The sequence below is a fragment of the Astatotilapia calliptera genome, chromosome 1, assembly GCF_900246225.1.
Source record: "Astatotilapia calliptera chromosome 1, fAstCal1.2, whole genome shotgun sequence".
In the NCBI taxonomy this organism is placed as follows: Eukaryota; Metazoa; Chordata; class Actinopteri; order Cichliformes; family Cichlidae; genus Astatotilapia; species Astatotilapia calliptera.
This window is the reverse complement of record NC_039302.1, coordinates 27,085,514-27,111,511: the sequence shown is the minus strand read 5'-3', so window position 1 is coordinate 27,111,511 and position 25,998 is coordinate 27,085,514. Positions and strand designations below refer to the sequence as shown.

At 40.2% G+C, this 25,998-nt stretch overlaps 1 protein-coding gene across 1 annotated transcript in view; it reads right to left on the bottom strand.

Annotated features, from left to right (window-relative positions):
- Positions 1-470: 470 nt before the first annotated feature.
- The window catches only part of LOC113025017 (RNA polymerase II elongation factor ELL2-like), a 35,558-nt gene continuing 10,030 nt past the window's right edge, over positions 471-25,998 (bottom strand). Inside the window, exons 3-12 of the mRNA XM_026172359.1 lie at positions 13,208-13,335; positions 11,093-11,256; positions 8,403-8,647; positions 5,575-5,699; positions 5,022-5,124; positions 4,324-4,807; positions 3,641-3,692; positions 3,073-3,244; positions 2,933-2,977; positions 471-2,468 (exon numbers count right to left, since the gene is read on the bottom strand). Of these exons, the coding sequence (XP_026028144.1) occupies positions 2,358-2,468; positions 2,933-2,977; positions 3,073-3,244; positions 3,641-3,692; positions 4,324-4,807; positions 5,022-5,124; positions 5,575-5,699; positions 8,403-8,647; positions 11,093-11,256; positions 13,208-13,335 (1,629 nt within the window). The 3' untranslated portion in view covers positions 471-2,357. The remainder of the gene's footprint in view (positions 2,469-2,932; positions 2,978-3,072; positions 3,245-3,640; positions 3,693-4,323; positions 4,808-5,021; positions 5,125-5,574; positions 5,700-8,402; positions 8,648-11,092; positions 11,257-13,207; positions 13,336-25,998) is intronic.

Below are 25,998 nucleotides of genomic sequence, written 5' to 3'. Positions count from 1 at the left end.
CAAATTCTGTCCCCAGTGTAACAGCTGAAATGAACACTCCTCAGACTGAGTAACATTTCTTCAGTCTTTTTTCCCCAATTTTGGTGAGTGTGCCGAAACTGTAGCCTGTTCTTAGTTGACAGGAGTTCCAACCAGTGTGGCATTCTGCTGCAATGTTCAAACTGCATACCTCAGTTTTAAGAAGTGGTTACTGTTGCCTTCCTGTCAGCCTGAATCAGTCTGGTTATTCTCCTGTGACATCAACAAAGCATTTTCGCCCAGAGAACAGCAGCTCACTGGATATTGTCTCTTTTTTTGGACCATTGTCTGTAAACCATGGAGTTGGTGGTGTGGGAAAAATCCCAGCAGGTCAGCAGTTTCTGAAATGCACAGACCAGCTGGGATTCTAGCACAAACAACCGCGCCAACTTCAAAGGCACTTAATCACCTTTCTTCCCCATTCTGATGCTTGGTTTGAACTTCAGCAGGTCTTGTCTACATGCCTAAATGCATTGAGTTGCTGCCATGTGATTGGCTGATTTGGTCTTTAAAAATGAGTTGAACAAGTGTGCCTACTAAAATGAATGCAAACTGTTCTGTTCATTTAACTGTTTTCATCTAACTGAGCTGCTTTTATTGCATCAAGGCTTCTGTTGCAGTAAACCTTGTTGCTTTGTCTCTATGAGCCATGGCTCACTACGAAACACAACGATGTAGTACTTAGAAGTGGAAAATTACAATAAATCAAACCCCATGATGTTGGAAACCTTGCACAGATTTCCAGGATCATAACTGACCCCACAACTTTCCAATATCCTTGCCACATCAATGTGCCAATTCATGAAAAAAATAAAGTAGTTTTTGCCATTGTGATCTAAAAAATGTTCACAGCAGCACTGAATTTTAAAGTAACAGGTTTGCTATGTGCCTCATTCTTTTAATCTATTTTTATAGTGTACAAGTGAATGGTTTCAAACATAGCTGGAGAGTTAGGTGACGTGTCTATTCACTGCTACCGAGGCCTTCTGTAGCTATATTAATCTTTTAATATTTAGAGTCCTTTGGGGCTGCAGAGACAAAACACACAGTAAGTTATGATACTTTCATCTACAACCTCTCCCCCTCTTGATGGATACAAACACTTAGATCTACCAAGACCGGCTACCACGATCTGTGGAGACCAGCGACACAGGAATGAGGAAAATCATTTCAAAATAAATACATCAGTAGTTCTATGTAAAAAGAGACAAAGACACTTCTTTCCAGTAGGTTTAAATACTTTAAACTAGACTTGCTGCTTGCTTATTAATGACGTCTGAGCATTTTGGTCAGTTTAGCAAAAGAAAGGGAGTGTACTTAATAAATACTTAATAAATACGGCACATATCGACTTATTGCAGTAAGTTTCATGTGAACCTGAAGCTCTTAACATGTTTAACCAGGTAATTGAGAACAAATTTTTGCTAATTGGATTCAGCAGCTTTCAAAATGAGCCCGAATCAATTTAGTGTGTGAGATGTGAAGATCGCATACTTCATAAAAAGTAAGAAACCAGCTGACTCCAGCTAAACAGCAGGAACCTCTTACAGGCTGCATCGCAAAATGTCATTATCTTACATGACTTTTTGTTTTGCCACAGGGTGACAATTATTCCACTTATTTCCAGTACAGAACAAACATAATGCAGAACTCTAAAACATCCCTTCCTCCAAGATAAATGCCTGAAGCACTGCAGGTGGAAAAAGAGAGGGGAAAAAATCTCACCCACTTTGCATAATAAGACATGAAGGATAAATCTGAAAAAAAATTATTTGAATCATTTCATTTTCTCTTTTTCTTTGCAGTGCACAGCTTCTGTCATTAATCGCAAATTAGGGTGCTTTGATAAGAACCTGAACTGTAGTGTCTCTTTTATGCTGCTTATTTAAATCTTTAAATGTTAAAAAAAAGAGAGAGTGAAAAACCGCCTGAGGCAATGTTTGACTGAGCAAGTCTCAAAAACAAAGGGAATAAGTTAAAGTCACTTCTACCTTTGATATATTTCAATTCAAATGTCTGACACCGAGTCTGGCTGACAGAAGGTTTTAGGAAATGTATCTGTCTTGGCAAAGTGAGGTTCACAGTCCTCATTAGTGCCAAGACTCTCTCTTTGCCTCTCCCTCTGACTTCTTAAATCCATGAGATATCTTTTAAGAAGTCATAACTACACAACTAAAAGACCACAACAGAAATCTGCTATAGATTTAATATCATCAACGCTCACGGCATCATTTGTGGTCTGCAATAGTGTCTGCCTTTTTCATATACCGTAAAACCTTTTCACCATATAAAAACTCTTTGTTTGACACTCTGTTTGTGTATGCATATATGAAAATCTGCTACGAGGAAGCTTTAGAGACGTCATAGTCCATGATGAGCTGCTTGATATATGAAAGTTTTTCGTGGAGATACTCGCAGTGTTTCTTTTCTTCCCGGTAACCGGGGAACTTCTGTGGAGACAAAAAAAAAGTGTATTATTAAAAGAGTTTTACATGGTTTTCCTCTATGTTCACGCCTACAAAACTTACATAGTAGACAGGTGGAAATCCTAAATAGAGCAACTGCAAAAAACCTTCTTAAACTAGTGCCAGCCTACACCATACAATCCACATTCTCTCAAATAAATAAAAAATAAACAATTAACAATAAATAAAACGATTTCTTTCTCAACCACTAACATATTGAGGATCAATCTTAAAGATTGTCTTTGTTTAGTTTAGGTTAACTACTCGCTGTTTAATAAAAGCAGCTTTCACAGAATTTAATTGCTTAAAAAAAATCAAGCTATTTAAGCATTGAAATGTACATTTAAGACTATAAGAGCACAAAAAAAGAGGAGCAATAGGTGATAAATCTGAAATAAATCTCAAATATGTGAACTACAAGAAAAACGACTTCAATGTGTCTGACTTACCTTGCGATACTTGTTGTACTTTTCTAGTATTTGGTCTTCCATTGTCTAAATGGTACAAAACACAAAGTTGTTAATATTAGTTTCCACATAGAGACTAACAGTCCAAACTGAGCACTTGCATATCTGCATATATCATGTACCTTATATTCTTGAGTACCAGGGGACAGGCTCTTGATTTTAGAGCCCAGCTGAATGAACATGTGAGTTATGGTGGCAATCCGGGAATGGAGGTCTTTGTACTCATCATACTCAGCGCAGAAATCCTCCTGGTACTGCTCACGTTGCTCTAAACTTGTTATGGGGCTGTATTTTCTATAAGTAGACACAGAAACATAGTGTGTGATAATGTAAAGACCACCACAGAAGATAGAAATAATCTTATGCAACATTGAGCCTTCAAGAGACTCTCTTCCATATGAATTCTTTCCTAGAGATACAATCACAATATTTTTTGTGCAAATTTCTAAACTGCCCATTTCCCTAATTTCGTTTACTTCTTGTGTAGTACCTCTTTCTGCCACGAGATGGTAGCACAAGCCTACAATGTCATCCTACACAGTTTGTTCTTGAATCCTTGTCATCTACTTCATTGAATCACCTTGTTGTTGAATTGTGCTATACAAATAAACTTGCCTTGCCTTGCCTAAACAAAAGCAAAAGATTCTAGCAGGTCATCAAAAAATAACTTGAAAACATGTTCAGACTTACAGCACATAATCTGGCTTCTCCTCAGAAACCACAGTATTTGTTATGTCAGGATCTGGAGCAAGAACGTAAGAAAAAGAAAATATCATTAGCTGCAGTCGAATCAGTACAGTCATCCATGTGGATCTTTGCCATTGTCTGAATATTAAGCAATATGTTTTTTATTTTGCTAAAAGCCACAGTGTGTCTGTGTGTGTGTTCATCTCTGCCTCTGTTCAGACTAGCTAAGAGCCTGTGGGTGTCAGGAGACCTCTAGGCTTAGAGACCCAAGCTGTTGTTGAGTCAGTCAGCCACATAACACACTGAGGACTCAAGAGGGGGAGCTTCAGGAAGCACATATAGTCATGAGATAATACTGTGCTGATACAGCACTGGGTTGCAAGGGGGTACTTCACATGCACTCACCTGCCCATTTATTAGGTACATCTGTTTAACTTTTTGCTAATACGATTATCCAGTTGGATTTAAATGGACGAAACAGCGCCAGTGCCAAAATAAACGAAGTAGTTTAATTTAACACGAGAGGCAGCAATGAAGAAGGGGCATTTAAATCCAGCTGACAGGAATTTGGGGGAATGTTGGATGAAAAAGCAAAACTACAATCACTGGCTTAATGATCTGGAAAACATTACAAGATGTTTTTTAGTTTTGTTTTTTTTTAATACACAGGGGAAAGAAGGCCTTACTGTCAAGTTTGTCTGGATTCTTCTCGAGCTCATTATTCGTCTTTAACCAGTCAGTCCTATGGTCGTCTTTAAATTTCTCGCGCTCCTTGTCCTTGTGCTTTTTCGATTTCTTCTTTCTGTGCTGGCTGTTGGCGAGCTGTGGCTGAGCGCAGTTGGAGTCACGCTGGGTTGGCTGGAGGCTGCTTACTTTGGGTTCTTGCTCCCTGGTCTCTGAAACAGGCGTGTCAGAAGTGCTAGATAGTTTGTGCATTAGAGGAAAGGAATTATGGCTCCCTGGTAAACCATTTTGGTTATCAGTATGGTTATCTGTCCTTTGAAACTCAGTCTTTGTGTGGAAACTTGGGTTAAGGGAAGGAGTTGCATCATTGTGTCCTTTATTGTTTAAGAGTCCGTTTACAGCTGGCTGCTGTTGTAACCTCTGGTCTGTGAGTTTTTGTCTCTTAGCTGCTAGTCTTTCCTGTGAGTCAAAAGGCACAGGGCGTTTCTAGGGAAACAGACAGGGAAAAACAAAAAATACATCTCTGAAACATTTTCATACAAACTTCATGAATAAACTTTAATTCCAGCAGACAAAGGTAAAGACTAGAGGGCAAAGGGCACACATTTACACTGACGTAAAGAAGCAACATCCGTTCAAAACCACATCAACCACTTTCACACATACTGAAAGGTAAATGGAGAACAATACAGCCATTTACCACTGCAAGATTTTTTGCTATGCTTTGATCCTCTGACGTCCTCAGTACTGATGGGTTTGGTTGAGGATTTCGCAACTGGTTGCCAATATGTGGCTGCAACTTCCTATCAAACAGAAAGAGAGAAAAAAAGCAATCAGACACAACCAAAGCACCTTTGGGAATTTCATAAACACCTAGTCTTGCTGGTTTACAGAAGCCCGAATATGGCCGAGCTTAAAGGTGGAAAAGATTCTCTGTATAGCAAGGACACACAAGGTCTGCCTCTGAGGGCTGACTAGCACCTATACAGAAACACGTGGGAGTGAAAGAAGATGTGCAGGAGACCTTACTTTTCTAATGCGGCGAATAACAAGTGCAAAATGAAGTTTCAATGATTCAGTCATCATCTTGTTATTTATGAGCTAACACCAGTACCACCGGGGAATTAATACATAAGATATATCGGGCATAAAAGTGAAAGGGCACGTTTACGTACAGCACGTTACACAAAAACAAGCTGTTTAATGGGAGCGCATAACTTGCATCCATCTGGGACCCCCTGCCTCTAGCCCACCTGGCCAGCAGCCGGCTGACAAGCTGCTTCTCCTCCTCGTTGTAGCCTGGCCAGTCTCTCTGCACATGCCTGTAGAAGTCATCTCTCAGTGAGTAGCTGCTGTCTTTGGGGTTCAATTTGGCCACCTAAAGAAATATCACACAACACACAATGTTAATTCAAATTCCTATTAAAGTTAGAAAAAATGTTATTTATTAGTTACTCCATGCCAAATGGTGAATTTTAATGTGACATTCACCGTTTTTTTAGCTCCGTTTTTAGTCTCCACCGGCCCCAGAGGAAAGCATCTGCTTCAATAGCAGTTAAATATTGCCATATGTTCAACAGTTAGTCATCAAATTTGTTTGCCAGAAAGTGGTTAGAAAGTAGGGAATAAGAGGTTATTTTTTCCTGGATGACGCACACATTTCTACTTCTTAATTAAGACAGAATTTAAGTCATTGTATTTTGGCTAAAAATCTCAGTCATACAGACTCTGGCTGTTACTGTTAGGAAGGTTGGAGCCCTTTCTGACCAGGCATATGCCTCATTTAATGTCCTCATGTAACAAATCTCTCAGACACACTTCTTTCATCTGATCAGTCATGTAAAAGTGAGGAACATCCTTTCTCAGGAAAAGTAGCCAACACCTTTATTTCTTTTAAGCCTTTTGCAGAGAATACAAAGCTGCTGCCTTCAATCTGTTGTGGCGACAGGATTCTGCCATTCAAACACACCCACTGCAGTGACAGAAAGCACCATGCAGATGATTGGAATAAAAGATGAGGGTTTTTTCTTGGTCACAAGAGTAGCCAAGTCATAAGTGCCTTAACTTTGGATTCATGATAGCTGTGGTTGCAAAAACACTTTTAGTCATACAGAATCTCAGTGCTGACCTCTAAATGCTTTCCTCGTGGATTTATGGGTTCAATCACTCATTTTGAATCATATCGGATGAAACATTAAGTCCATTTTACATATTTTAGTCATTCTAGCTGTCAAAAAAAAAAAAAGGAAAAAAAAGGAGTATAATCCAGGATGTGGTCAACTGGTATTGACTTGTGATTGAGAAGCCATTAGCAATGAATGCCAACTGGATTCATACAAATCCAGTCCACAGATTACAACAAAAACATCAAAAAGGGTTAAAAATTATCTTTGTGGTATTTTTTAATCCTTAAAATATACCAAACCTCTTTTTTTTATTTTTAACATGTCCTCACATATGTAATAGCAATCGATATCAACGTGTCTTATATTCCGCCTACTAATTTGTCAGTAAGTTGGGCTTCTTGCAAACTTGTTTCGATTGGGATAATAAAATATGAAATGGTAGAAAAATAAATAAAAAGACTACTCAGAAACTTAAAAACACAAAAGCCACCACCACCTGGATCCATTATGTGCTAAACCCGAAACATCCACATTCCTGAAAAGCAACAACACCTTCTCAGTGTTTCCGTTTCCATCCGAGCGTCCCAGATTTTTTCCCCTCACATTTTCTAAAGACGTCTATCTTTCTGAAGCCTCCAGACAGAGGAGTCTGCCCAATAGCAAACAATCTCTGAAGACACAATTACAGCAGCGACCTAATTACTCCTATGCAGTGAGACAAGAACCACATGCGTGTACAGACATCAACTAGCAGAAGGCCTGCAAAACACACAAACAAACATCACTTAGGAATAACTCAAAAATATTTACAGGAAAGCAAAAGAAACTTCTTAAAATTAGATCCCGGCTTTGATTAAAGCACAAACGGTGCTGGTCTCTGTCAGCACACACATTACCACAGATCTGTGTTGTTCAGAGCTTTTAAGTGCCTTTCAGACACTCTGACAGTGTCAAAATGTATTGTTTTTTTTTTTAATATTAAATATAGTAGGGAAACACATACTTGATTTTCACAATGTGATATTAGTTGAATGTCAGGCAATGGCCATATATAATGTGCAAAAACAGAGCCAACACAAGCACATTTGCTTGGCTGGAAATGTAAATCACTGTTGTCTTGGTATAATGTGCAAAACCATAGCGTGTTTTTTAAAGTTTTATATAATGACAATTAGGGGTGTTTAAGGATGTTCAGGGAGTATAATGTACAAAGTCTACATTTGAAAAAAAAATATGCATGAGATGCTGCGCTAGGCATGCGTGTGTGCCAAGCAGCAATCGGTGCAAACATGTTTACATGATGATTAAGGGAAAGAAATGTTTGTTTCTACACTCATTTTCCCCCTTTGGGACAATCTGTTGGAGTTATGCATTTTCAAGGTCATGATGGCTTTAAGTAAAAACCATACACTGTATATAAAAGATGGAAGTAACCACCGCATCATTGTTTACTGGTTATTGAAACCACCAGCTGTCCGGGGCAATCGTGGCTCAAGAGCTGGGAGTTCGCCTTGTAATTGGAAGGTTGCCGGTTCGAGCCCCGGCTTGGACAGTCTCGGTTGTTGTGTCCTTGGGCAAGACACTTCACCCGTTGCCGCCTGGTGGTGGTCAGAGGGAACTCTAAACCCTGCTGTTGGAGCTTTTTAGAGCATTTTAATGAACAAACAGTATGGCCTCCTGTGTGGTACGCATTATCCACGTTTATACTTCAGTTATGGTGAGTCAACTTGTATTATACTAGTATTGTACTACAAATTATATCTTTGTCTGAACAGTGCATCCACAGAGTTAATGGGTGCAGCTTTCTTACCCAGAAATCCCCTTTTGGATCCAGAAAACCAACATGATGACACTGCAGTGGCTAAATCCATCTTTTTTTACACTCTGTGGCCTCTGCATGGATGCAATTGCTTCAGCTTTTGTACATTTTGTCTACAAACAGTGTTTCTAAGTACCTCCTCCAGTATGGCACCCAGCTCGGCCTTATCTTTGGGGCTTGCTCTTTCTCTTTCCAGCCACAGCAGCAGCTCTGGTTTTCTGTAGGGTTTGAGAGCCAGCAGGTGGACGATGCGATCCTTCAGGGGCTTCTGCATTGAGGTCGCCATACTGCCATTCCTCCGGTTATTGACAGAGTACTTGGAGAAGCTGCTATCTGAGGCAGGGAGTGGGCCTGGCCTCTTCTGGTACTTGACACATTTACCTGAACACAAAGTAAAAGAACAAGATCTACGATGATGCATCAGTCCGCCTGTGATTTAGGATGGATTAACTTAGATGACATTACCTCAAAAGATACACACATTATGTTAATGAATCAAATCAACATCTAATTATAAATACTTTGTATGCCTCAAGGAGCGGGCTTATAAAAAGCAGGATATTTCACATTTTATTGCAGGTGGCAAAACAGAAGCCTGTTTTGCATCAAGCAGTTTTGAGAACTACCTGAAGAGCTCCTCGTTGAACTTCATACTCTCCTTTCTTTCCATCTGTTTGCATTCATATTGCTTATAGAAAAGCTGAATCACTGTATTAACCAGCCAGTGGCCAGGAATGCAACATTAACTTTGTTTTTCTTGTATTGCTGTTTTAGCCTCTTGAGTTTTCTCAATATTTTTTGCCTTCTTGTGGATTGCGCTAATCAGCTTCACAAGTGTTTACTTGACATTGTTTTATATTTTGCCGTCCAGTTATAGACAGAATGGATTTTAGTGTTGGTGTTTGCATGTTGCATGTTTATTTTTTTGGCTATAGTTAAGAGTTATTGGTTACTTGACTCATGTTTTACCAAGGTTAATACTATTTGTATTGCTACTATACCAATCACAGTACACCTACATCTCTCAAAAGGTCCTCTTATGCTGGTAAACCTATAACCTGATAACCTTTTCTGTGTTAGGAGCTAAAAATGTAGTTCTGAGAACAACAGTTTTCTCCAGTTGATGCAGTAATTGAATTCAGTCTACATACAATATAGCACAAGGAAAACACCAGGTGCATGCCTTTGAGATCGGATTGCAGTGCAGTTTTGTTCTGTTCTTTGCATGGCTTTGAATCACAATTTAGTCTGCCAGGGGTCTTTTATGTTTTAAAATTGGCCAGATTATCTATCATCATTCTTTGTCTGATTTCCTGTCTTTACTCCTTACCTGCTCTATGTAGCTTAATTCATATTTTATTAAAAGAAAAAAGAAAAGAAAAGAAAAAAAGGAAACAAGGGGAAAAAGACAAGAAAATACAACTATGCAATTTTAAGCAGGGATACACTTCTGGGACAATTCTGAAATACTTTGTGGGTCATCCTGTGGAATTACAAGCACCGTCTTACTGGGGTCAGAATGTAACACAGCCACGCCTGGTGGATTCCTGAGGTTAGAGAGAGAGAACCCCAGCAATCAGACAATCTCCTATGCAAGCTGGCGACTGTGGGAAGAAAGAGCTCCCTTTTTACAGGAAGGAATCTCCAGCAGAACAAGGCTCAGGAAGGTACAAGGAGAAAAGAATCTTAAGGCAGTGAGATCTGAGATAAAATAAACAGATTTAAAAAAAAGTGATGAACACTTTACTCGAGATATCATCTGAAACCTGCTATTTATAGATCAGACTTGCAGCTACTTGTCCTTAGATGTAAAGATGCCATTGATTATCGCTTGTATCTCCAGTGAAGACAGATGGGGCATGTTAGAGCAGTGAAAGCTACGTCTCTCTGTGCTAATCCCATTACGGGTTAATCTGCGCTTTGCAGGTCAGTGACAGGAAAAGAAAAAGTAAGTCCAACAGATAACTTCATGCATATGTACTTCTGTTAGTCATTTATCATGATGAAAATAAGGAGAATTATGTTATAATGTCATGGGGATTTATGGTGTGCCAGATACGTGCTTGATAGGGTTTGGCTTTCTTCCTAATAAATTCTGTGAGAGTTACAATTTATACTGCTTTGTCATGTTCACCTTAAGATCTGATGTTACACAATCCATGCAGTAATCTGGTTTAAACCAACTACAGTTGCAGCTTCCCTGGAGCTTCAGCACTGACATGGGGGTCCAGGACAGAGCCAAGAAAAAGTTTTGCATAACCGCAGCAAAGTTTAGCGAACAGGGAAAAAACACAGAAGGTAGCTTTCAGGTCATAGTTAGTAAAACCTGCACGTCCCATACAGCTCTCATTCTGCAATAATCTTTGTTTTAGAGACATGGCTCCATTAACTATACTTTTCAGTTGTATTAATGGTAAGGGCCTGGCAGTGAATCGAAACTCCCTGAAATTAAAGTTTAAAGACAGTTTCTGACTTTGAACAATGACAAACATTAAATATCGGAGAAAAGGCTTAGCTTTTGTCTTGGTATAACCAAAAATACGGCCTACGCATGTGGTTTCATCGCACATCAAAAACAGGAAAGTATCTGGTTTTTAGCTTCAAGCAATAAATAAAGGAATATTTTTCAAGGCAAATATTCCTTTTACTTTTATTGGTGCTATTATATTTCTATTTGGGTTTTTATACAGCCTCTTTTGTATCCACATCCAAATTGCTGATCCCTCTCCAACTAAAAAGCTATTTGGCCCTTCCACATGAAAATCTGCAGATGTATCATCTTCGATTTCGGTTTTCCTGCCACAGAAGCCTTTTGCTTAATCTTACTTGGATGTGTTGCTCCAGGTTTGATCTCAATGGCAGAGCGGCTCCAACTGTCCTTCTCCACCTGCGACATCCTCTCGCGGGTCATCTGGTAGGAATCATCGGTGGCACACACAGTGATCTTGTCCTGGATGCTGCCCTGACCTTCCAGCTGTTCGCGGCCGTCACTACAAAATAAAAAACAGCCAGCTGTTGAACTTCACGGCATTCTGCTGCTTTTTAAAAACATCCTTTAAGTTATCTCAAAGCAGGATGGCAGCGCAGAACCTTTGCAGCAGAAAGTGACTTTGTGGCGGAATCTGGCTGAACCTGTGGTTGCTGTATGTTATGTCACTGTCTAGATTTAGCTCTGCAGCCTGTGACATGTGAGAAAGGCTATATATCTTGGTTCAGAGCAGGACAGACCATGTAGAAAAACCGCCAGGATTAACTTGGCTCCTGTCGGCATGCTTGCAAAACAAGAATCATCTTGGCCAAAAGTAAAAAGTTAAAATAAGAACCTGAGCTCCATTAATGGAGCAAATAAATCAGAGATTTACAGAGCTGCCAAAATCCAACAAACAAACAAAAACAGAACAAAAAAAAAAAAAAAAAAAAAAAAAGTAGCAATTCCTGCTAATTTGAGACATTTTCACTATACAATAACATAAGTGACCAATGGCCACTCTTTCACTCTGTCCTCCAAATATCAAAACAAATGCAGGGGGCAACGGGAGCAAGATATTGCTGTCATGCTGATGTGCCGTTTCTCTTGGCTGCAGTAACTGGCTGAAATGAAAGCTAGTTAAAGTTCAGGCCACAATTAGCCATCTGGCACCAAGAAGCTGCAACAGAGCATAACCTTTAGTTTCCAAGCATATCCACTCCATAAATAAAGCAATGCGGGTCTCAGTAATGAGAGGTTCGGCCCAGAAATTTACAGGAAATTACAAGTGCCCCATGGTCTGTACGGTAAGATGCAAGCAAACAGTCTCTTCTGATTTGCGAGCATAGGGAGACAGTGTCTTCTGAGGTTATGAGCCACTACAAGAGGATCAGACCACTTACACATCTGGAAGCTCAAAAGTGTACTTTGCAAAATTCTCCACAAATGATGCACAAGCAATACGCAATCCTTCTTCATAACCATTTATGACCCACTGGAAGTGGGTAGTGGTGTACTTTGTTTGCATTTTCTTCTACATTTGGAACATTTTTGGGCCACAACCTTCAGACAATACGTGGATGCCAGTAGCCATGTATGCAGGCAACCAGCTATCAGACTGAAGGGGGCTGAAAATGTGGATTCAGCAAAAAACAGTATTATAAATCTTCCAGACTGAATCTGAGGCTGGCCTTCACCCAACCAGCCTAAATTGTTGATGCAATGCAAGATGGATCTTGGTTTAAACATTTTTGCAATCCTTTATTTTTCTTTTAGTTTCTTGTTCTTAGCTGATAAGAGGGTTAAAAGTTGGATAAGTTGTCCTTACAGAGAAGCTCTTTTGCATACTTTTGTTGTAATAAGTGATTATTTGAGTTGTTGCCTTCATATCAACCCAAAGCAGTCTAATCATTCTCCTCTGACCTCAACAAGCATTTTCATCCAGAGAATTGCCGATCTCTGCATATTTTATTTTTCTGACCAGTCTCTGTAAATCCTAAAGATAGTTGCGCTTAAATCAGCTTTCTTCCCCATTCTGGTGGTCTGTTTGAACTTCAGTTTACATGCCTAAATGTACTGAGCTGTGGCCATGTGATTGGCTGGTATGTGGGTATGAAGTTTGTGTGTACATCTATTTGGTCTTAATAAGTGATAATAACCAACATAAATGTTAGCAGCATATTTTAAGTCTGCAGGTGGTTCACTGGGGTTGTGTGTGTGTGTGTTCTGGCAAATTCGGTCAGGCATATTGAGCGAGAACTTTTGGCTGCGCTTATCCAGAGAAGAATAGCGAAGTTTGAAGCTTTAACAAAGAGTTCTTTTTTTTTATTGAAAATATTTGCCAAAATTCTTTGCTGATTAATGTAACGGGGAAAAAGGGATTTTTGATTAGTCTTCCATGATGCTCAAAGTTGGATCTTGATTCAGTGGCGATAATAGTACTCGACTTGTGAAAACAAGTTTCGGATTCATACCTCGACACATACTGATGGATGCAGTCAAAGCTGGCCTGTGGCTGGTCTTTGCTGTCGCTGGACAAGTAAAAGGAAAAGACACGGAGGGCAGAAGGAGACTCTGAAGTGGGAGCTGGGATCTTGATGTACTGTGGAGAAAACAGAGGAAAAGATTTTTATTTTAGCAGATGCAAATAATAACAAAGTCGAATGAATGACCAAGTTGCATAAGCGTGTTAAACGCACCCACAAAACGATAATAAATGTATTCCAGGTTTTCCTGCCAGCTGATTTTGTCCTTAAAACATCTTATGTAAATATTGTGTGAGCGCATTACCCCGCAAAGTAAAAGAATGGTTTTATTGTTTCATTTGACTGCCAGCTAGTTGCTTTAACTTATCATTTTCCTAAGAGATTAAGCGTTTTTGATCATATTTCAAACTGTCAACTCATTGCAGGGAAAAGCAATTATCTACTCAGCACAATTTTAGGCAAGCTGATGCCAGATGCATTTAAGCCAAGAACACGGGACCATCCAAAGTCAAGGTTTCTGCAATCACCATAAATCAGTGAAGTTTTTATTCTCACAACACAATGCCACAGAAATAAGACTAAGTAACATGCACAATAATGCATAATACCACCAAAGGGAATTTACTTTATTTCATCAACAATTTTACCCAACAGGATGTTAAATGGACAAAAAGCAGACTGAGACTTTGGTTTGTGTGCAAAAGTGAACCCCCCCCACCCCAAAAAACAAAACAAAACAAAACAAACAAAAAAAAACCCCTATACTGTGCACTGGCTGCCCAGCACAGCAGAGCAGACACATGCAGATAGCATGGTTTCTACAGGAAAGGGAACAACGGTGAAGTTTACCATGAGGAGGATGGGAGGAGGATAAATAAAAACATTAAAAATAGCACACAGAAAATTGGTGCTTTGTGTATTTTGACTTCTCCTGTGCGACAGGGGCTAAGCTAAAACCTCCAAAGGGAGGTGCCCAGGAGACATCCTAACCAGATCACAGAACCACCTCAACTGACTCCTTTTTAGCAGTACTCAGCCACATGATAGGATGTGGTTCTGTGTAGAAACTACGGACAACCAACGTACTGCCACATGGTGATCTTGAGGAAAAGGTTCCTTTATCTTGTTCCACCACCACAACACAAATTAGAATTTCATTTATTCACTGTAGAGCTTACATTAAACTCAAACATTCAGTGACTGAAATTGGAAACATGACAGTACGCCAAATCCCTTTGGGGTTGGGTCAGGAAGAGGACCTGACATTAAAAAAATAAATTAAAATAACAATATTTGTTGCTACCTGCTGTGGCGACCCCTTATGCAAATAATGGAGCGGCTCAAAGTAAGGCAAGGCAAGTTTATTTATATAGCACAATTCAACAGCAAGGTGATTCAAAGTGCTTAGTTTCTACATTACGTTACACACAATGATAAGTCATTAAAACAATTAAAATTCAAACTGGAAGTAACAGCTCTCGCTCCTTTGAGCACCCCATATTAAATTGGCAAAAATGGTGCAAAATTCAGCAAAATCAACATGGTGGGCTTCCTGTTGGATCTGGAACGCAAGTCGTTTTTTTACTGAACTTTACTGAATTTTATTTAATTTAATTTTGTAGGCGGTGCTATGGTTCTATTTACAGATTTCGTTCCTCAAGCATGTGTAGCTCTTCAAAAGTGCAATTCATTTTTATAAACAACAAACAGAGCAATTTCATTAGCACCTTCATACTGTTTGTCCCCCCCTAAAAATCACACTCATGTGTGCACAGTAGTGTCCTACTGCACACAGGTTGGAAAACGCATACTGAAACCAGGCGACATGTCAAAGTCTGTTAGAGAAGAAATCTGCCAACGCAATGTGATGATTATCTCTGGGGTAAAATGTGGGAGATGAATAAAAACAAAAAAACAAAAACACTACAGTTGCTTGAGAACAAACGCTTGGACTATGACAAATGAGCTGTGGAGAAATACTGCATTAAAATGACAAGGTTTACACACCTTTTAGAAAAAACACAAACATCAATCGCTTCATTTTTTTGTTTTGTTTTCGTAGCATTTCAACACAGTCTCGCATGTACAATGAATCACACACACAGTTTCTCTCAGAGGTTTTAGACACTTTGTACTGCTCTGTAACTTTAAATAAATCTCCTTGGGTAAGCAGTGTTTTTAAGAGTCCGCTCCACTGAGGCGTCCATAAGATCTCCTGGCAGACTCAGTGGAGCGCAGCAGAGCCAAGGCTGCAACCTCCAGGGCAGACCAATGCATGTGAGTGTGTACACACACACACACACACACACACACACACACACACACACACACACACTTGGAAAAGGGAGCATGAGAAAAAAGTTAGGATCAACGTTGATTTGACCACAGAAAAAGATGTAATTGTAGGTCTGTGAGCAAAGTCCTGAAATATTTACTTTCATTTATGGGAAATTTGTAGAAGTTCTTTTTTTTTTTTGAGGGGGCATATGAGTGAGTAAAGGCCACTTCATCAGCTACAGGAAATACAGTGACTGAGTTGAGTCTCAGAGTTCAGAAGACATCCACATTGTCATCGCAGTCTCCTAACAGTGGCCAGGGGGGGGATCAGCAGTTTCATATCGGCCCATTCTTCATGCTGCTGGCAGCTGTGGCGTCCTTTTGGGTTGGGAAGCAGCTTAAAGTGCAGATATCACGGGGGATTTCCTCTGTTTTCTCCTTTTCTGTCTCCTCACTACATGACTCTGGTTTCATTCAGAACACAATGTGCAGTCCCTGCTCAGATTTTTCCAGCTCCAAGTGTGGACGTGACACAGATGCTCGGGCTTGGGCATTAGCACTGAACGGCACAAACACATACCACAGAATGTAGTTTCTAAGTTACTTAAGCTGAATATAATCTAAATAAAGAATCAGACTCTAAAATAGAACTTATGATTGGTATGCATGCCCTGTTAGAAATTACTTTGTTTTCATTAGGTATATATTTACATTTAAATGGCAGCAATTACACAACTTTAGGAGCCAAAAATGATCACGCTGGTATGAGATCCCTCAGTTTTCCATTAAACTCACATTCTCACATCTCTGCCTTTATTGACACTTTTGCACTTTGCACATGTTCAAATGCGCATTAATGCAAATATCCAAGCAGCCAATCACATGGCAGCATCTCAATGCATTTAAGCTCAAAGTTCAAAATATTAAGAACCATTTATTTATCCCAATTAATGGATGATCAAATTGTTTATTTTGAACGTCACCGAAGTGTCAGACTGCCACACTTTGTAAAAGCAGTAACTTATTTTTGGCAATTCTGACATTTTTAAACCATTTTTCTTGTTTCTTGCTTTTCCCCCACCACTATTTGATATTAACTGCTCATGTTTTTAATTTAAAGCTTCGATTAGCTCAACAAAAGATTAACTCCTTTATGTTTCACCTGGGTGGAAAACAGTTTCTATTGCTTGCCCCCTCTATATACAGAGATACAAATGTTGAGTGCATTTTGGATAAATTAGCAAGTATAATATGGTCTCATGTGAAGAGCTGAAGGTGAGGAACTGATGATAATATATTGTTTATATATCAGTTTTTAAAAATCAAAAGTCTCTACATATCTAGAATGAAGACATATGCTATGTTTTACGTGTGTACCACTTTAAAGAAACAACAAGAGCCTCATAGGCTATTAAACCGAACAAAACTAATACTGTTATAGGGAATTCTGATCTACTCTCATTCAGCTGTGTGGCCCATTACCTCTGTGTATTTGCCTTTAAGTCACCTCAGATGTTTTGCAAGTGTGCAACAAAGAACAGACGTTGGGTCTCTTTTCTTATCAGCCTGCTGCACATGTCTCTACTTGCAGGCTTTCATCACAGGAATTTATACAACCTATATTTAGCTTAACTCGGATGGGACAGAGCAGTTTACATGTAGCTACACAGGTGGATCTCAGTTCCTGAAAAAGTTGTGTTTCTAATTCAGCCTTTGCTGAACTGTGTAATGTTTTTCTGAGATAGTCCTGCAAGTTAACACTGGATGTCTCATTGTTTATAAGAAAATGGAATACAAAAACATGTTGATTACACAGGGGAGAAGACCAAAAGCATTCCCCCCCCACCATAAGACATTTCTGTTAATGATTCATAAGGCGATGCCTGCATTTTCTTCAAAGCAAAAAAACAAAACAGAACAGAACAGAACAGCAATAAAGTTTAAAGTCTTGCAAGTTAAACAACCACATTAGGCACACAAATAAAAATGCTGATTTACATACAGATGTCACTGCAATCACTAACGCTTAGTGCATCTCTGTCAGTCCAAGTCATTTTACACCTACAGCTTATTTCACGCAACAACCACTTAAGCTGCAAAACCAGAGAAGCAGCCATTAAATAAGAGCTCATGTTTCATCTGAAAAAGCAGAGAAACAGTCTGAGACAAGCAAGGGAAAAAAAAAATCTATTAGTTGATCAAACAGAAAAGCACTCATAAACTGTTTTGAGAAATATAATTATTATATTTACATCTAAAAGTAAAATCACAATTACAAAAAAGTAACTGAACAAACAAACAAACTGTGCTGCCCAGTAAGACTCAGAGCACACTAGATTATTATAGTGTATTATAGTGTGTTGGGGACCATGACCTGTCTCATCATGATCCACTCATGTACAGTGGGGCAAAAAAGTATTTAGTCAGCCACCGATTGTGCAAGTTCCCCCACCTAAAATGATGACAGAGGTCAGTAATTTGCACCAGAGGTACACTTCAACTGTGAGAGACAGAATGTGAAAAAAAAAATCCATGAATCCACATGGTAGGATTTGTAAAGAATTTATTCGTAAATCAGGGTGGAAAATAAGTATTTGGTCAATAACAAAAATACAACTCAATACTTTGTAACATAACCTTTGTTGGCAATAACAGAGGTCAAACGTTTACTATAGGTCTTTACCAGGTTTGCACACACAGTAGCTGGTATTTTGGCCCATTCCTCCATGCAGATCTTCTCGAGAGCAGTGATGTTTTGGGGCTGTCGCCGAGCAACACGGACTTTCAACTCCCGCCACAGATTTTCTATGGGGTTGAGGTCTGGAGACTGGCTAGGCCACTCCAGGACTTTCAAATGCTTCTTACGGAGCCACTCCTTTGTTGCCCGGGCGGTGTGTTTTGGATCATTGTCATGTTGGAAGACCCAGCCTCGTTTCATCTTCAAAGTTCTCACTGATGGAAGGAGGTTTTGGCTCAAAATCTCACGATACATGGCCCCATTCATTCTGTCCTTAACACGGATCAGTCGTCCTGTCCCCTTGGCAGAAAAACAGCCCCATAGCATGATGTTTCCACCCCCATGCTTCACAGTAGGTATGGTGTTCTTGGGATGCAACTCAGTATTCTTCTTCCTCCAAACACGACGAGTTGAGTTTATACCAAAAAGTTCTACTTTGGTTTCATCTGACCACATGACATTCTCCCAATCCTCTGCTGTATCATCCATGTGCTCTCTGGCAAACTTCAGACAGGCCTGGACATGCACTGGCTTCAGCAGCGGAACACGTCTGGCACTGCGGGATTTGATTCCCTGCCGTTGTAGTGTGTTACTGATGGTGACCTTTGTTACTTTGGTCCCAGCTCTCTGCAGGTCATTCACCAGGTCCCCCCGTGTGGTTCTGGGATCTTTGCTCACCGTTCTCATGATCATTGTGACCCCACGGGATGAGATCTTGCGTGGAGCCCCAGATCGTGGGAGATTATCAGTGGTCTTGTATGTCTTCCATTTTCTGATGATTGCTCCCACAGTTGATTTTTTCACACCAAGCTGCTTGCCTATTGTAGATTCACTCTTCCCAGTCTGGTGCAGGTCTACAATACTTTTCCTGGTGTCCTTCAAAAGCTCTTTGGTCTTGGCCATGGCGGAGTTTGGAGTCTGACTGTTTGAGGCTGTGGACAGGTGTCTTTTATACAGATGATGAGTTCAAACAGGTGCCATCATACAGGTAACGAGTGGGGGACAGAAAAGCTTCTTCCAGAAGACGTTACAGGTCTGTGAGAGCCAGAGATTTTCCTTGTTTGAGGTGACCAAATACTTATTTTCCACCCTAATTTACGAATAAATTCTTTACAAATCCTACCATGTGAATTCATGGATTTTTTTTTCACATTCTGTCTCTCACAGTTGAAGTGTACCTCTGGTGCAAATTACTGACCTCTGTCATCATTTTAAGTGGGGGAACTTGCACAATCGGTGGATGACTAAATATTTTTTTGCCCCACTGTATATTGTTTATTTCTTCTTTTGTCGCTCATATATTGTGTGTTTTACATTGCTGTGCTTGAGAGACACCGTCGACCAGAACCAAAATCCTACTATGTGTTTGCACATATATTTGACCAATAAATGCGATTCTGATTCTCTGCATCACCTCCTGCAACTCTAGTTAGGGACTTCTGGATAACATCTGGATGTGGATAGCATCTATTCTATCTATTACACACGATAGCTAAACATTAGTCAAACAAATACAAACATTAGTAATTCTGATACTGTAAATCTGATATCTGTACTTCTTTGTCACTCTTAACATGAAAAAGTAAAATTGTATTATTGGTATTAAAGTCTTAAATTAAACCTTCAGAGGTACTCTGTTAGCGTGCTAACAAGCTTAACTAAACTTAAGAACACAGAAAATACTATGCTAAATATTAGCACACGTAACAGGAAATTTATACTTGTGTTAAATGTATGACTTTGGTCATTCGTAACCAAAAACACCCCAGAAACACTACAACATAACTTATGCCGTAACCTGATGTGCACCTCCCTGGAAATGTAACTACACATAGGGTTAACACAGCTCAGAGCTGTTTTGATTGGCCTGTTCAGTACTGTCTAATACTCCTGTGCAGCTACTTTTTCACTGCAGGTTTTGGATTTAATCAGTGACAAAATAATCATCATAGCTTCAATATAATAACTCACTGCTGTCAGCAAATTTCTAGAGGGAGATGCAAAAACTTTCAGAATGGATGTGAGATAATGTACGAAGGAGTCGAAAACCCAGAGGGACAAATGATTGCCTGAATATTCTTTGAAAATTTAAAATGCTAACCACAACAAAGAGAAGCATTCAAAGATGGAAAAAGTCCCCACGTTTTAATTGTATGTGGGTGGTACCACATATGAAACATCGGGACATTGCCAGAAGATAATTAACATATAAAACACCACGTAAAAGCATCAAAGCTGGTAATAGCGTTGGCCATTCATGAAAGTTAGGTTGAAGCCTCTACAATGATTCAGCGCCTAAATCTAAGTCAGTCATAAGCCCGTACATTACTGAGCTGCTAGTGTTGACTGAAGAAGACAAGGAAGAATCAATAAGGAAAAAAAGAAATCAACATCCCACAAAGAGGAAAGGGTTTAAAGTCTGCCTCCAATGGGCTACTGACTGGGAAAAAAATGAATCTCCCTGTTGAAGCTCAGTCTGGGGGGAGTTCTTTTTTTCTCCTCGTCTTTTCTCATGTTGTGCATTTTCCATTGTTGTTCAGTTCCGGGTCGCTGCTCGTGCGGCTGACCGGCCAGCTACCTAGCCTGACCGGTCTCCCCAATGTGATGTTTGTGTATTGTATGTACGGTCGGCAAGGTCAGTCTCTTATTTGCCCCTTGGGGATAAATAAAGTCTTCTGACTCTGTGTTATCATGAGACACGTTTACATCTCTAAACATTGGCCCCACCCACGAGCTTCAGCTTAACAGCAAACCATTATGTCAAAGCCCCCAACTCAAGGAAACCTCTGATCAACAGTCCTTCAGACAGGGCATCACACAGCAGATCTCTGTCAGCTTAGAGACCAATGTAACGTTGGATTCACCAAGAAAACAAGACGCAAACATCGTTCTGCTAATTGTGTTAGTTCATGATACATTTTGTTTGATCGTAATTTAATCACCTGACTCTTAAAAGCCCATATATGCAAATGACATAATGAAATAATGAAGTATTTAAAGTCATAAAGTTAAAGTACCACTCTGTGAATACATAGACAGCCCTCACTGCAGGAGGGGAGACCAGATCACCTCCTCGCTAATTAGCACACAAAACCCCTGAACGACCGATTTAAGCTACTTTCTTGACCTGTGGAGAACATTCTCCAACCCACTGCGATCTGCATATTCAACCTGAAACTCAACCACCTTAGAATCACCTAATATGCATGTCTTTGGACTTTGGGAGGAAGTTGGAGCACCTGGAGAGAACATGCAAACTGCACACAGAAAGCCCCAAAGTGGATTCAAGCCCAGGGCCCTCTCGCTGCGAGGTGACAGTCCTAACCACCCGGAACTAAATTTGTAGTTTTGCCATTTCAATATATTTTATCAACAGAAAACATTTTCTGTCTTATTGCATAATAAAAACTCAAAATAAACACAGAAACATGGTGTTCATGTGAGTTAGACGGTGATGAGTCGTGCTGCTTGATTTGAATATGACTTCCAATGTAATCTGACTTTCACGTGAAGCCTGATAAGCATTCATGGGTGATATGTGACAGCAGGAAGGTGACTAAGCACCACACTTCACAGGACAGAAGAAATTATACTGGTGGTATTTTTAAAAAAACAAAAAACAAACTAAAAATCTGCACATTAACTTTTCTTTTTTTAGCAGCATATGTTTTTGTCAGCTTACAGCTGAGTTCACACATAAAACTTTGCAAATGTAAGGCACTTCTAGGTGAAAATTAGAAGTCTGTAATTGCCAAGAGCATCCACTTTTGGATGCTGCCGCTTCTTCAGTCAGGAGTTCATTACAGGATGTTTTCACAGTAACTTTCAATAATTTATGGACTGTTGTGCTGCGTGCCGTCACAAGACTACAGCTGTCACAGATGCCCCGTCACGCAGTGCACATAGGAGCAGTAGCTGGCCGCTCCACAGGCAGACATCTAGATCCCCACCGTCCAAACTACAACAATCACTCTTGTTCCCAGCCACTGGGGCCCATGCCAAAGCCAAGCGTATTCTCTTGAGAGACAAACACTGCAAATCAAACCCAGAGAGGCGCTCGAACAAAAGGACTGGGCACTTTAAGAGTTCAACTGACCGTGAATAATGAAATATTTATTGTCTTCCTCTGAAGTGAAATATTCAAAGAATCTGTGGGGTTGCTTCTGATCTTTGTGCTTTTTAAATGAGGCAAAAAGAAAACCAGATTAACCAAACAGGGCGCAAGTAATCAGGACGGTTAGGTATTCTACAAATATTAACAAAGGTCTCGTCTTAAGAAATTTTTGTAATAAAAATTGCTTTGAAAGAGACTTCTGACCTCAGTAATGCTCGGTGACCCCAGAGGCCACAAGGCAAAGAGGCAAAGCAAGCAGAGCCTGAATCTGACAAATGTTTCTGTTATCCCAAATCGAGAGATAACAGAACTCATCATTCTTTTTTATTGTAAGTTAGACAGTTGGGCAGCCTTGTTCCAGTTTCTGCCTTTTCACTAATTCCCCCACCATCAAATATTATGCCTCTCCTAAATCGGGTCTGTGGTACAAAGTCCAAATGTCAGTCTGTGTCTCATCATTGTCATAGGTTTCACCATTCGTTTCCTTTGAGCTTTTCCGTTTCATCCGTGTTCTTCAACTGTTAACGATTTAAAATCAGGTTAAAATGGTCGTAAAAGGTGCCATTTTCCCAACTAAAATGTGCAAGCTCATAGGAAAGAGACATCAGTCAATCAAATCTAAATCTGCCTAATTAAATAAAGACACCTGTGTGATCACACCAGCCCATCAAATAAGAAACCCAACACTGCCACGCAGTGATAAATGAGCACCGAGTTTAACTGCAGTGTTCACTTTAATGTAATTTTCCGGATCTCAGTTTCTGCACCAAGAGTAGGTCACTCCCTTTATTGCACACACAAATCCATTCCCTCAGGCCTCCAACAGTTTTAATCATGATCTTTCCATATTTATCATGTTACATATTAGGCCGAATAAATGAGCAGACATTTAAACTTTCACCCCCTTGGACTGTGTAAGGGAACGCAGCAGCAGTTTAAGGCTTGGGAAATCTATACTTGGATTTCTCTCGGTTTCTTGAATGTTGAGCTGAATGCCACATCTGTGCAAACAAACGAAAAAAATAAATAAATAGAAGTACATATTTTATGTTTACACAAAATTTTGCATTTGTACACCTCCATACAAACTGCAACTTGTTGCTGAAGAGTATTGTGCTACTCACTATCCCATTATAATCTATAATGCAACTTCATGTACAGATGGTCAAATCCTGGCAAGAACTAAATTTGTTTAATGAGTTTTAGGACAAAATACTGTCAGATAATGAGACAGCAGTTGTATTTTCAGGTTCATGTGACGGGAAACAAACAAGGAGAATAAAGAGAGACATCTTGCACGTAGCACACAGCAGGAAATAATCCACTTCAAAAGCATTCAAGCTACATGCTTCGTGTGGTTTAGGCCACAGGCAGTATAAAAGATGTACGTGGCCTCCGTGATGGCACTCACTGGTTTTGTACTACAGATTTTCAAGTCTCCGTTATTTTAAACGAAGCGTGGAGTGCAAACACCAACATTGGCAGGCTTGGTTAAAAAACCGCATTCGCAAACTGCAGCACAATCCAGTGAGCACAACAGTCCAACAGCTGGGTGTAACATACAGATAGATATCTGCTAATTACTGCGGAAAACAAGACTGAAAATAACCCCCCCACTACAATTTAATTCACCAAAACTGAAGCGCAAAGCTTTTGCCTGGTCTCTACTATAAAACAAGTCATTAGTCATAAAATCCATTAAACCCCCCTATAGAGTAATCTATAGAGGCTAAAGCTGTTCCTTAAACTGGGATGTAAACGTGCCTTTTAACGCTGTACAGTCGGGCTTTTTCAGTCTGTGGGGTTCGACTCACTTTTGAAGCCAGACCTGCCACATAGCAGCAAGCTGACATAGCAGGTGAACTACGGTGGTGTTGTGACGCAGTTCTGATTTATTTTAAATGAAATGTTGTCAACCCAACCCTACATACTCCAAGAGCCCTTTACCTCGGAAAGTATTCATAGTAGGATGGCTGCAGTCACCCGTGCTATCCTTACACGTGTTTCACTGGACATTAAAGGGTGGGAGGTTAAGAACTGGCAGGTTAAGGTCTATTCATCTAATCAGACTTTTGCATTGTTGCATACAGATGATGAGTAATGTCTAGAGAAGTTCACGGCTTCAGTGCATGTGTAACTATAGTCTAAGCACATCATAATGACTGGGTTAGGTGCGACTGACAGACTGTTTCACCAATGACGGGCACGTGAGCGGGATTTATGGCTCCGTGCGCTGTCTGGCTCGGTCCAGTTTACAGATTCAGACTTGCTTGATCACTAAAGCATCCATGCAATCTTTTTTTGTTTAATTCTTAAAAAAAAACCCTAGCAATAACTCTTACCCACCATAGTTAGGTATACAACGAGCTACACCCTAATTTTATTCAAAATGAGTTATCCTTCGAGGTTGATCCCACCTAACGCAGTAAATACACTGTACTTCAGCTGAAGGCAAACAATAGTTTATGAGTAAGTACCCCTGCCTCCACAATGCCAGCTTTTTATTTTTCCCCACACCGTCTGTTTCTGAGTTTTAGACCACAGCTGAGAGATAACGCTGCCATAAATTGCATGACTTGGAAGCTCAGAAGTGTGTGGGCAGATCTTTGAAAAGTGGCTGTCTTTACATACTGCTCCGAGAGCAGAATGAGTGCAAATGTACATCCTCACAAGTCCGCATTTGCAAGATTTCAAACCTCAAAAACAAGCTGATGCACCAGGGACACTGACAATGTTTGCAGACATTGGACAGCTTCTTTCCAGCATATCTAAACATTGAATCTTAGTTTGTAAAGCTTGCACAATCTTGCAAAACCTCCATTTTAATTAGACAGAGTTTCAAAACTGAACAACTTTCATCCCAGACAAAGCCACTCACTTGCACACACAAGATTTTTAATTTCTACCTGAAAAATAGTCCCCATGCAACCCACAGCTGTTCCTGAAGGAAAAGAATCAGCTGCTGGGTTTTTGACACAGTAAAAGTTGAGTCTGTCAGCCTCTGTGGTGACTGTATCTTAATGAGCCACAGTTCACTCTCTACTGTCATAAATGTCTCCACACGTTGAAGGTGCAGGACGGGAAAGGCTCATTTTCCTGGCTTTATCAAACTATAAAGTCAATTGAACAAAAACTGTGAGAGACTGCTGTCGGTGCACAGGGCTTATGTTTCCTGCTAGCTTTTGGTTGAATGTGGGGTCTGGGTGTAGATCTCATGCAGGCTATTGTTTCCACATCCTCTGCAGCCTGAGTAATGGCCTTCTGAAAACAGGCCGTCTTTTGTCCTGGCCTCCCCGGCTCCAGAGTGAGATGCCATGGCACTGCTTCCCTTTCTGGTTGATAGGAGGAGGAGAAGGTGGAGGAGGGAGTGAAACCTGTCGCCACCACCACTGTCTGTTATCAGCAGGAGGCAAGTCACTCTGAACTGGTTGCTAATGCAAACTGTGCATGTGTGTCTGTGCTAATCCAGCATGAGCAAAGAGGCTCAGCTCCAGCTTGTCTCACCGGGGCGTAATCAGCATTACTGCCACTCATAAGAGTGAAGGGGGAGAAAGGCCAAAGTGTAGCTATCAGCCAAACATCTCCACCACTGGTTTAAAGACAGACACACACACACGCTCAGACAGCCAGCCAACCACCACCCTCATCCTC